At 62.3% G+C, this 12,173-nt stretch overlaps 1 protein-coding gene across 2 annotated transcripts; it reads right to left on the reverse strand.

Annotated features, from left to right (window-relative positions):
* Positions 1 to 2,886: 2,886 nt before the first annotated feature.
* On the reverse strand, positions 2,887 to 11,950 carry PRSS27 (serine protease 27). Of its 2 annotated transcripts, none has more exons than XM_055365015.2 (6): positions 10,611 to 11,950; positions 6,996 to 7,022; positions 6,191 to 6,353; positions 4,530 to 4,801; positions 3,994 to 4,163; positions 2,887 to 3,279 (listed from the first exon to the last, which is right to left on the reverse strand). In XM_055365015.2, the coding sequence occupies exons 1-6, from the start codon at positions 10,654 to 10,656 to the stop codon at positions 2,986 to 2,988; spliced, it is 972 nt and encodes a 323-aa protein (XP_055220990.2). In that variant the 5' UTR covers positions 10,657 to 11,950; the 3' UTR covers positions 2,887 to 2,985. The 2 variants fall into 2 exon arrangements, with proteins under 2 accessions (XP_055220990.2, XP_030863258.3); XM_031007398.3 differs by having other exon boundaries at positions 2,891 to 3,279; positions 6,464 to 7,022; positions 10,611 to 11,949.
* Between the last annotated feature and the right edge of the window lie 223 nt (positions 11,951 to 12,173).

Consider the following 12,173-nt stretch of genomic DNA (forward strand, 5'->3'; position numbering starts at 1 on the left):
TTCCTGAGAAGGTCCTGGGGTCCCGGCACCCCCTCGCCAGCTGTTGTGACTCCCCCTGGTGGCTGCTCCATGAAGCCTTGGCTGTTGGACTCCCCACTCCCCCGCAGGGAGATTCCCATTCACGGTGTCCCCCAGGGCCTGGCTGTCTGAGGTCACAGAGCCTCAGGCTGTAGTGGCCTTGTCCATCCTGTTTCCAGGTGTGTGGCTGGCCCAGCCTGACCCCAGGGCCCTGGTGAGGGGTGGAGTGGGTGACTGGGCTTCTGGGTGCCCAGCATGAGGCCGGCACGGGGGTTGGAGTAGGGGAGAGACCCAGATTCTGCTCCAAGGGGTCTTCCCGCTGCCCGACTCCCACCAGGAGCCTGGCTAGGCCTCACAGCCCCTTGACCAGGTAGAGTTGTGGGCACTTGGGAGAAGCCTCAGCGTGGCAGGCGTCCCCAGCCAAAGCCCGGAGCAGGTCTCCCATCCAAGCAAAAGGCTGTAAAGGAGACAGGCCCTGCAGTTTGGGTCCTGAAGCCGAGGATGCTCAGGGCCGCTGGGTCTGCTGGGCAGGGAGGGAGCCCTGTTTCTCCTCAGACCTTGGGCTCCAGCACAGCCTGCCCGCTGTGGGGACTGGGGCCCAGCCCTGTGGCTCCAGGAAGCCAGCGTGGGGGCAGAAGAGGAGGCAGGGGCGCGGCACATGCAGGTGCCCTGCGTGGGTGCCCGTCCTCCCCAGGCTTCCTGTAGATCCCATGACTGGAGCCCTCCAGCGGCTGGCACCACCCTCCTTGACATCCCTGCATTTATTGGTGTCCACTCAGCAGGGACTTCTAGCACCCTCCTTCCTCCTAAAGCTCGTGGCAGTGGCCGGCTGGGGCGATGAAGAGCTGACCCCACAGTGCAGCCACCAAGGCCCTGACGTGGCATCTGTGTGAGGGACGATGACTTCCGGCACCTCTGCACTGAGCCGTGCCCCCCAAGATGGGTCACTTTGCCCTCAGACCACCTCTTCCTCCCCAGTGTTCCCAGGCCTGGGGCTCGGCACAGGGAGGTCTGGCCTGTGGCTGACCCCTCACCGCAGTTCTGGCCCGAATGGAGCCCACAGACTTCTTTCCCGGGGCTCTCGCTGTGTGTGTGTGTGTGTGTGTGTGTGTGTGTGTGTGTGTGTGTGTATGTGTGTGTACCTACTGGCTGTACATGGTGTGGGTGTGGCGTGTGCCTGTGTGCACATGGTGTGTGTGGCATGCACGTGTGTGCTGTGTGTATGTGATGTGTGGCATGTGGTGTGTGCTTGGTATGTGGTGTGTGCCTGTGTGTGGCATGTGACATGCATGTGTTGTGTGTGCCTGTCAGTGGCATGGGAATGGTGTGTGTGTGTGTGTGTATGTGTGCACATGGGCCAGCTGAGCCTGGGGATGAAGGCTGCCGCCCGCTCTGCCTACCTCCCTGTGAGCCACAGAATGTGCGCGGGCCTGTGCCAGGCTCTCCCTCGAGTCCCTCCTGGAGCTGGCGGGGGCCCTGCTGCCGCCCACCTGGCAGATGGCTCAGAGCCCTGCTTGGCAGCAGCGTGCAAAGTCTGAGCTGCACCCCCGCCCCAGGATGGAAAAGGGACCTGTGGCAACCTGGACTATTCCTTTCCTAACGTCCTTCTCACAGCATGCTTCGTGGGAGCTGTTAATTGCATGAAATAGCCCTGTTTTCCCTTCTCAACCCCTAGACTCTGTAGAGAGTGTTTTCTGCTCCTCTCCCACGGGCATCTGCCTGTTGACATCCTGGGTCTGGGTGGGGTCTCAGCACAAAGAGAGCAGGGGCTGCCCTCCCTAGACCATCTAACCTGTAGCCTCCCCCCTGACCACGGGGGCCTGGGGCTCCTTGCACAGCCCAGAGCAGGGTGCAGGTTCACCCAGGGCTCTCCGAGGCTGGGAGGCCTGGCCAGTCCCTGCTTGGCTAGGACCACCCAGTGCTGCTCCCTGGGCCTGCCTCTCCCTCCACCTGGGCTTCGTGCATCTGCTCCCCCATGGGGCTGTGCGCACAGGCCCCCCAGACCTGCCCGCCCACCCCTGGGCTGGAGGAGTGCAAGAAATGGCTCACGGGGGCCACTGGGCAGCCGTTGGGGAGATGGGTCAGGCCCAGCAGGGAGTTCCTTCTGTTTTGCTCCCCACAGTGTCCCCACGGCTGGTCCCCAGCAGCTGCTTGCTGAGTGGGTGTTGGTTTGATTCCTTGGTGGATACCCAGGGCCTGATTTCTTCCTGGCACTGTGCAGGCCACGGTGCCTGTGTGCATGTGCACGGGTGCGTGTGGGTGTGATGTGCATGTCCAGCCTAACCCCCTTGCCACCACGTACTGCTCTGGACTCCTGCATGGGGGTGCAGACTGAGGGATGGGGCGGAGGAAGAGGAGCCAAGGGTCAAGGGGAGACGCCGGGGCACAGGGAGACGAAGGGTGCCAGGAGCAGTGGAGCAGGAAAGCACAGGTGTGGGCACCCACTCCTGCCGAAGAGGTTTAGAAAAGTTGGGTGGCCCCAAGACACGGGCAGCCGGAAGTGCAGGCTTGGGAGGCTGAGGTGCCCCCGCCCAGCCAGCCCCTCCATGCCCTCCTCTCGCCCCGGCACGGCCCCTGCATGGCCCTGAGGGTCTTTCCACCTGTGTCCGTCGCTGTCCCCAGTGCCAACCCTGGGGCGGCCTTTAAGGTGAGAGAACAGAGGCACAGGTGGCAGCAGGTGGCCTCCTGTGTGGGGCCCGTGACAGGGGTCCCATGCTCTGGTGCTGTCCTCGCCTCGGGCACCAGCTGCAGCTCCCTTCTGCTGATTCAGAGATGACCAGAGCACTCCGCATCTCCCACCTGGGCTTCATCCTGCAACTCACAGCTCCTCACCCGCCGGGGTCCCCCAAGGATCCCCACGTGGGCAGCTGGCACACAGGCTGGGTTTTTATTGGGAGAAACATAAATAAAATAAGGGTATTTGAGATGGGAGGAAGGAGCGCTATTTACAAATGAGTCTGGTGGGGCTCACAGGTGCAACAGCAGCGCTGGGAGGACCAGCAGGATGGTGTGGGCGGGCAGGCTGGGCGCAGAGCTCTGCTCAAGGGGCTCCTGGCCCCGGGGGTCTCGCTTCTGGCTGCCCGACCTCGCTGGCTGGAACTGCAGTTTGGGGATGATCCGATGGATCCAGTTGTGGTGGGCGGTGACACGGATGTAGACACCTGGGCGGTTCTGGCGGGCACAGCCCTCACCCCAGCTGATCACCCCAGCCTGCAGCCATGACTGACCCACGAGGCACACCAGGGGGCCGCCCGAGTCGCCCTGCGGGGGATGCAGAGTCACCGTCAGAGCCCACCTTGAGTTCCCACAGACTCTGTTGCAGCCGCACAGGAGGTGTGTAGCTCCACGCTGGATTCCTTCTCTCCATCCCAGAGCCTCTCTGCCCGGCTCCCCATCCCCTGCCAGTCCGGTTGTCTAAAGTGCCTATTCTTTAGTGTCCCCAGATCAACTAGGGTGTGTGTGTGTGTTGAAAATGCAGTTTCTTATGCCCTACCCCAGACCCACTGACTCTGATCCTCCTGGGGTGGGGTCCAGGAATCTGCTTTTTCTTTTTTTTTTTTTTTTGAGACGGAGTCTTGCTCTGTGGCCCAGGCTGGAGTGCAGTGGCGTGATCTCGGCTCACTGCAAGCTCCGCCTCCCAGGTTCACGCCATTCTCCTGCCTCAGCCTCCCGAGTAGCTGGGACTACAGGCGCCCACCACCACGCCTGGCTAATTTTTTGTATTTTAATAGAGATGGGGTTTCACCGTGTTAGCCAGGATGGTCTCGATCTCCTGACCTTGTGATCCATCCTCCTTGGCCTCCCAAAGTGCTGGGATTACAGGCGTGAGCCACCGCGCCCAGCCCTGGAATCTGCCTTTTCAAAACAAGCTGCTCAGCTGGTTGAATGCATAGCCCATGGAGCGGGGCATGATCCCACCCTGCCCTGGGCCTGGAGGTGAGGACTGAGTCCCCATGGACACCACATCGCTCCCACCTTGCAGGCATCCTTCTTGCCCTCCTCGAAGCCGGCGCACAGCATGTCATTCTTGATGGTTTTGGGTTGGTAGCCAAACTCAGTGTCTTTGCTGTAGAGCAGGTTGCACTTGGGTGTGTCGATGATGGGCACAGTGAGTTTCTGCAGGATCCACGGTTTGGGCAGGAGGTCTGGAGAGGGGCGGAACAGCCCGGGGCTCAACAGACTTCCTCATCAAGAACCCATGGCCCCGGGAACCACCACTCCATCCTGCCTGTCGTTTCCTCATGTTTAGACCATCTCTGGCTTAGGGCACTGTGGGGCAGACATCCTCCCTCCTTCCAGGCAGCAGGCTGGGCCCTTTCTGTCCCCCTCTCCCTTCACCCCCTCTTCCTTCTGCGTCTGCTGCTGCTCCCCTCGGCCCCACCTGTGTGAACAGAGACTGTGTGTATGTATTAATATAGCATCAGGAAGATTGTGGGTTCAGAGTGGTCCCCAAGCCGCCCTGGGCCTTCTTGATGCACATCCCCCATTCTTTCCCAGCCCTGCCCCCTTACCTTCCTCACTGGGGCTGCCCCAGCCAGTGACCCAGCAGTTCATGCCCGTCTCAAAGATCACCGAGGGGTCAGGCAGGCACACAGGGAGGATGTAATTGGTGAAGGGCACTGGTGCCTCCAGCTCCACCAGGGCCACGTCAGCGCTGGAGGCCATGCCCTGGTACAGGGGGTTGCTCTCCACCCGCCTCACCCGGGCATACATAGCGTGTGGTCCCGGCTGCACTAGCTGCCTTGCCCCCAGCAGGACCTGGTACAGGGACGTCTCAGAGGTGCTGGCGGGAGAAACAGAGAGGCGGCGTGAGGCGGCCCCTCGTGTGGGGACAGGCCCGGGAGGGGCTGGGGCTCCTCTGGCCACCACCGTGCCCCACACCTCTCTCTGCACAGTGTCTTCGAGAGCCATCTCTAGGACAGCCAGGTGCAGCGGTGATGCGTGTTGACATTGAAGCCAGACCCCCGACTCAGATTTCCACCTCCACCCCTGGCCGCTGTGTGGCCTTGGGCAAGTCACTTAACAAGTTCTCTGTGACACAGCTTTCTCACCTGTGCTGTGGGGACAGTCACAGTGCCTACCTGAAAGGCTGGCTCGGAGAGAACCACCCTCCAGGTGCAGCAGGGCCAGCCCCACCTGCGGGCCTCTGGCAGGTGACCTGCCCTCTCTCAGCCCGAGTTCCCGATTTTTTTTTTTTCCCCTAGAGACAGAGTTCTCATTCTGTCACCCAGGCTGGAGTGCAGCGGTGCAACTGTAGCTCACTGCAGCCTCCAACTCCTGGGCTCAACCCATCCTCTCGCCTCAGCTTCCTGAGTACTTGGGACCACAGGCACCACTGCACCTGGGGTTTTTTTGTTTGTTTGTTTTTTGTTTTCTAATTTTTTTTTTATTTTTAGTAGAGACAGGGTCTTGCTATGTTGCCCAGGCTGGTCTTGAACTCCTGGGCTCAACTGATCTGCCCGCCTTGGCCTCCCAAAGTGCTGGGATTACGGGTGTGAGCCACCGTGCCTGGCCGTGAGTATCTGAATTTAAGGTGTGGGTTTTTTTTGGTCATGATATTCTTTTAAAGATCAAGAAGAAAAAAAAGAAAATGATGTGGGGTTTAAAATAATTAGAGCTGTGGTGGGGAGGCGTGAGGCGAGGGGCTTGGGACACCCGGAAGGTGTGCGGCCAGCTGGTTCATACATGGCAGAGGGCTGAGTGGCCTGGCCTCTGCTCAGGGCTTTCTGGGGTGGTTCAGGTGCGTGAGGGGAGGAAGGGCCGTTCTGTCTGGTCCTTGGGCTTTGTGAGCAGAGTTCCTCCCGGGAAGAGTGTCCTGGAGCTGAGGTGTGTGCGGGATGGGGAAAGGCCAGGAGGGGCCGGTGGGCAGAGCCTGCCGGGCCGCTTCTGCAGGGACCCACAGGGAGTGGGTGAGTGGGTGGAGGGGATGGATGGGGTCGGGGAGCGGTGCGAGGCACCTCCCGTGGGCGTGAGCATAGGTTGCAACTGGAAGTTAGCCCTGGAGTTGGACCTAAGGGAAGCATCTGGCTGGGAAGGCGGCGGGGCTGGGCCAGGATCCCCCAGGGAGGTCACCCGCAGGATTTGGCGCGGCGGGCGCTGTCCACGGTGCTGAACCGGTCGCGCGCGGGGCGCTGTCAGCGCTATGGGCGGGGACAGGGATGGGCGGACTCACTTGGGGAAGCAGTGCGCGGCCGTCAGGACCCACTGCTCTGCGATGAGGCTGCCCCCGCAGAAGTGGCTTCCGTTGCGCTGGATGCTGACTTGCCAGGGCCACTCGCCCTCCTGCGCGTCCTGCCCGCCCACCATTCGGTTCAGCATCCTGGGGCGACCACAGGCTGGGGGAGCATGGGGAGTGGGTGGGGGAGCTCACTGGGGCTGGTTCCATGGCCGAGGCCCAGCTTTCAGCCTCACACTCCAGTCCTCGGCCCTCCTGCCCCTGACCTACCCGAAGACCTTGGGGAAGTCGGAGGCCTGGGCTTCGGGGAAGTCGGAGGCCTGGGCTTCGAGGCAGTCTGGGATACAGGCAGCCCCTCCCCAGCTGCCCCCCAAGTCTCACTCTCCTCGCCGGGAAAGGCAACCTAACACCTGCCTCTTGGGGGCCACGGAGGCACTGAGATAACCCAGGGAAGGGTCTTGTCCCAGGGCCTGACCCAAACAGGTGCCTGGAAGGATAGAACAGGTGTCAAGCCCTCTGCAAGGGAGCCACCCAGAGGGGGCCAGTCACGGTTCAGGGTGATCCTCAGACCCTGCCGCCCTCATCCTGCACCGCGCCTCAATGCTCTGTGCTGCCCGTCCTGCTCCTGTGTGGACCTTCCTCCTCCTCTCCTTTCTGGGCTCCAGTTCCACACAGCCCCCACTTTCCCCTCCTCTGGAATTCCCCAGTGTCTTGTGCGTTCCAAATTCCCTCTGGGTGTGAGTGTCCCTGGCTCAGTCCAGCCGGCTCCTGTCCCTCCCACCCCAGGGCCCTGGGTGCTTACCTGTTGCTGCCTTGGCCCCCTGAGACCCTGGAAGTGAGGAGAGGGTGATCAGCCAGGCCAGCTGCAGCCTGACCTGCCCTCCCCAACCCTGCAGCCCCTCTCCACTGACCCTCCCCAGCTCCTGAGGACTCCAGAGGGACAGTCCACAGAGGGACCTCACAGGAGAGCCCAAGGGCCTGCAGTTTCCCCCCCAGGGCTGGCTCTGCCATATGCTCAGGCCCAGGCCCATGGGCCAGAGCTTATCTGAAAGGGTGGATGCTCCTTGCCACATGGGGAGCAGGTCAGGAGATGCCAGTGAAGAGATCCCCATGCTAGATGTCCCCTTCTCATCCTGGAAAGGGTTCTCTCCCTCCACACTCCACACCCATCCTTGTCTGGAAGTTTCTGGGGAGGGTCCAGCCTCCAGCCCTGGCACTGTAGGGTTGACCTTTCCTCCCGGAACAGCTCAGAGCGGAAGAGGCCCGGGAGCTGTCTCCACATTAGAGCTGCCCAGGGCTCTCTCACAGTCTGCTCCGGAATGAGCTCCTTCCCCAAGTCTCACTTTGGTCCTGAGGCTGAGGCCCAAGCCCCACAGGCTTCTCCCTGGCCTCAGGGGAGTAGAGAAGGTACAGTGGTCTGCATTGGCCACCAGGGATCAGCCTTCTCAAGATTCCAGAGTCCCAAGAGCTGACCCCTCTCCCAGGCATGCAGCAGGCTTGGCAGGCGAGGCCCAGGACCCCCTGCTGGGCTGTGCAAGGGGGCTTTGGAGTGGATAAAGTGAGGGTCCCGGAAGAGAAGTAAGATATGGGGTTGTTGGGGGGAACCAAGGATGGAAACATATTTTCTGCGGTCCATTGCCTCCCACACCCCAGGACACAAAGGGCCTCTTGCTGGGCCTTTAACCAAACACTGGAGCCTCTACCCCAGCTTGGAGACCCCAGCCAGGACCATAGTGTACAGCCCCAGGGTAGCAAAGCCTGGAACTTCCTGGCCTTGACAGAGTCCTCTCACCACCCCTGCACTCCGCGCGTCTGATTCTGTGGGGGCAGATTCGCCCGTAGCTGGGGAGGGGTTAGAACAGCCACCTCCCCACACCTAGGCCCTCAGCTTCCCCTTAACCCCCAGTGCCTTCCGGTGCCCAGGCCAGCTGCTATGGACCATGTCTTCACTCTGCCAGGAAAAGATAACCAGTCCCCTGGAGTTGAGGGGCTGTGGGGACAGGAAGTGGCCATGCAGGGCCCAAGCACCCCCAGGGTTTTTACGGCATTCTCTTCCTTCCTGTCTGCCTCACAGTCTGGGGGGCACCCTCCCCAACACCACTGGTGGGCAGAGACACCCCTGGGGGTTGCTGGACAATAAGGCAGCAGGCGGCGAGGGGGCAGCTGTGGATGGGCAGGAGGAGGAGGTAGAGAAGGTGCAGGGCAGGCAAAGGGGTGCCCTGCAGAAGCAGGGTCAGGGGCAATGGGAAATGGAGAGTCTGCCCTGGATGCTCTGCTCATTAATTTGTGCTAATTAAGTGCCCTTTAAAATGCAAACACTACCGGGAGGGTTATTCCCTGGCCCCCCGACCCCTTGCTCCTTCCAAGCCTGAGGATCCTGCTTGCAGAAGGGCGCGCACTGTCAGGTCTTCTCGCCCTCTGGGAGTCTGCAGGAGCTGTGTCTCCATGCTCCCTGCCTGAGCACTGCCCCTTCAGCGATGCCTCCTCCCCATGCAGATCCTTCCTTCCTAAAGTAGCCCTGTACTTCTCATTTAGGCAGAGTCTTCTGGTCTCTGAGTGCTTGCTCCCCTCACCCCACAATCTGGATGCCCTTCTCCCGGTCTCCATAAGTCCTAGTCTTTTTTTTTTTTTTTTTAAGACGGAGTCTCGCTCTGTTGCCCAGCCTGGATTGCAGTGGCGCGATCTCGGCTCACTGCAAGCCCCGCCTCCTGGGTTCACGCCATTCTCCTGCCTCAGCCTCCCGAGTAGCTGGGACTACAGGGGCCCGCCACCAAGCCCGGCTAATTTTTTTGTATTTTTAGTAGAGAGGGGTTTCACCATGTTAGCCAGCATAGTCTCGATCTCCTGGCCCCATGATCCGCCCATCTCGGCCTCCCAAAGTGCTGGGATTACAGGCGTGAGCCACCGCTCCCAGCCAAGTCCTAATCGTGATCTAGAGATCAAGGCCAACTGAATGCTGCCTCCTCCAGGAAGCCTTCCTTGCTTGCTTGCATTGTCTATCTTGGAAGCCCTATACTCTCTCTTGAGCTCTCTGTCCTTCTGATGGGAGCTCTGCCTACATCACCCTGGAGCCAGAATCAAGTCTTATCTTAGCCCAGGAGCTCCGAGAAGGCAAGGGCTGCATCTGGGGGACCTGATCTCAGGGAATGTGTGGATGGACACAAGTGTGGCTGTGGGGGCTGATGGGAAATGGGTGATGTGGACAGCTGAGCCCTTCAGGGTGGGTGCCCTGTGGGGGCTGGAAGCAACAGCCAGGGGTGCCGGGGGTGTCAGGAGCATTGTTTGGGGCCTGGGCCTGTGATTCGCTGGTAGCTGGTGGGGATGGTGAAGCTTAGTGGGTACCAGCCAGATACCTGGTGGGAGTGCCACCCTCGGGCTGGGAGTGAGGACGTGTCCAGGCGTCCAGCCTCTGGTCACAGCTGTTAGTGAACCGACTGCAAAACTCATTGCCAAAGAGTTTTGGCAATGACCTTGGTTCCTCACCCCGCTCAGGGGCAGTCACTGCCTTCCACCTCCTGTGCAGATGGCTTGCTCAGAGGGCACCATCATCCTTGTGCTGGGAGGCTGGGGGGGATGGGGCGGGGGAGGCCGGGCCACTGAGGGGCCACTGGTGCCCTCCTACCCAGGAGAACGAGGAAGCCTGGAGTCCTGGCTAAGCTGCAGCCTGGGATGACCTGACCCAGCCCTGGGAGGTGACTTGAGGACAGGGAAGTGTGGTGGCTGCCAGGCTGGCTAGGCTAGCCCAGGAATGTGAGAGGTTTTCCCTGACAGAGAGTGTCCCGGCCCGCAGGGAGGGGCCTGGCAGGTGGGGCCCCCTGGCTGGCACCTGCTGTCCCTGACCCAGGACTGGGAGAGGGCATGGTGGCGCACCACCGGTTCCTCTGTCAGCAGGAGACAGGGACCTCTGCCACCTGCACCCCCTGCCCCCAGCTCTCTACTGAGCCTGCAGCCAGCCTGCTGGGGCTTCTGGGCACAGGCAGCAGCCCTCGGCTCGGCCACCCTCCCACCCCGAGTATGATGGTCCAGGCACTTGGAGCCTGAGTTCACATCCTGCACATAGGAGGCCCCTGTCCTCACCTAGAGAATGGGGGGAGAGGCCGAGGTGGCAGGAAGCAGGGAGCCTGGCCAGAGCTGGCACACCAGTGCCCGCAGACAGGCATGGGAGGAGGCGCTGCCCAGTTACGCCGGTGGAGTCCTCTGGGGCCTGTGCGCACACCTCCCACCCTGCCTCCCCACTTTGGACTCCCCACTTGGCACATCTGGAGCCTTCCCACCTGCTCAGGGGCAGGAGGGATGATGGCCTGTCCCACAGCCCCAGCCTGTCCCAGGGAGTAGGGGGCTGAGCCGGAGCCCCAGGCAGTGCAGCGGAGCCTGGTGGGGGACTGCACCACCAGGACCCTGCACCTTCACGACTCACCAAAACACAGCAGCAGCAGGAGCGGCACCGCCGCGGGCCGCCTCATGTCCTCAGGCCTGGCTGGGGCGCAGGGCCGTGGTCGGCGGTGGCAAAAGCGTTGGAGCACGAGCGAGGTGCAGGATCCATGAAGTGGAGTTTTATGCTGGAGATGAGCACAGGCCCGGCTATGCCGCCCAACCCGTCGGCCCGGCTCGCCCAGCTCCTCTCCCAAGGAAGGAAGCGCCCGGAGCCGACTCCTCCGTGACCTGGCCCTGAACCCCGAGACCCCAGGGCAGACCCCTCACCCCAGCGCAGCACGGGGTGCCGTTGGCCTCGGTTCCTGGACCCTGAGCTGACCCAGACGCCCCAGCAGACCCCGAGGTGACCGCGGTGCACGCGAAGTCCGTCCAGCTTCATTCATTATTATATTATTATTATTATTATTATTTTTATTTTTATTATTTTTTGAGACAGAGTCTCGCTCTGTCGCCCAGGCTGGAGCGCAGTCTCGGCTCACTGCAAGCTCCGTCTCCCAGGTTCAAGCCATACTCCTGCCTCAGCCTCCTGAGTAGCTGGGACTACAGGTGCGTGCCACCACGCCCGGCTAATTTTTTGTATTTTTAGTAGAGACGGGGTTTAACCGTGTTGGCCAGGCTAGTCTCGATCTCCTGACCTCGTGATCCGCCCTCCTCGGCCTCCCAAAGTGCTGGGATTACAGGCGTGAGCCACCGCGCCCGGCCTCATTCAGTATTTTATTGAGCGCCGATGGAACACAGTGGGGCTGGGCCATGCTGGTGGGAAAGTCAAGGCCAGGGGTGTTTGCGGGGCCGAGGGCAGGGGAGGCGATGGGACATGGGGCGGGGTTCGGGGTTGGCCGCAGCGACCCTCCTCCCGGGACACCAGGCCCCAGAAGTTCCGCAGGCGCGCGCCATTGCGGTCCAGGCGGCCGACCCCGGCCCCGGCTGCCATCCCTTGGGCGGGGCGGGGGCTTCCTGGCACCAGGCGGGGCGGAAGCGGCTCCGGGAAGGCCGGGCCGGGGTTACCGTTTCGGTGTCCCCGCCTGGCTCTGGGCGCGGCGCCGCGGCGGAAGAGGCTCGGGGAGGAAGTTATTTGGGGCACGGCGCTGACGTCAGAGACAGAGTGGGGCCGGGCCGTGGGGTCGGGGGCGCCGGACCTGTTTCCCCGCCGGCGCCGGGGGTCGGTACTCGCGGGCGGTGCGGGGCCGGGCGGCTCCGGGCGGGGCTGGGGGTGCGGCCGTTCCCGCCTCAGCCTTGTCCGCGCGCGTCGTGGTGCTGCCCTCTGGTGGGCGCGGGGCGCGGCGCGGGCGGCCAGGGGTGCAGAAGGGGCGCTCCCAGCCTCATGGTCCGGGCTCCGGCTCCCCGCATCGCCCTCCCTAGCCCCGCCCTCCCGCGTCTCCGCCTCCGCCTCCGCCGCCTCCTCCCACCCTTCCCTCCCCGTCCAGTCCCTGGAGTTCCCGGGTCGGGGGTAGGAGGCGGGCTGGGCAGCGCCTGGGGGTCTGGAGGGAAGGAGGGAGGGCGAGGAGTGGGAAGAGGGGACTCCAAACGTATTCATTCATGTATTGAT

The sequence above is a fragment of the Gorilla gorilla genome, chromosome 18, assembly GCF_029281585.2.
Source record: "Gorilla gorilla gorilla isolate KB3781 chromosome 18, NHGRI_mGorGor1-v2.1_pri, whole genome shotgun sequence".
NCBI lineage: Eukaryota > Metazoa > Chordata > Mammalia > Primates > Hominidae > Gorilla > Gorilla gorilla.

What these genes read in the sequence shown, in the direction of transcription:
- PRSS27 (XM_055365015.2), bottom strand. Translation starts at nt 10,656, where the DNA reads ATGAGGCGGCCCGCGGCGGTGCCGCTCCTGCTGCTGCTGTGTTTTG. An exon ending in GGGCAGCCCCAGTGAGGAAG is followed by an intron (nt 4,164 to 4,529) that starts GTAAGGGGGCAG and finishes GCCCCTCTCCAG; the next exon opens with ACCTCCTGCCCAAACCGTGG. An exon ending in GCAAGAAGGATGCCTGCAAG is followed by an intron (nt 3,280 to 3,993) that starts GTGGGAGCGATG and finishes CATCCCCCGCAG; the next exon opens with GGCGACTCGGGCGGCCCCCT.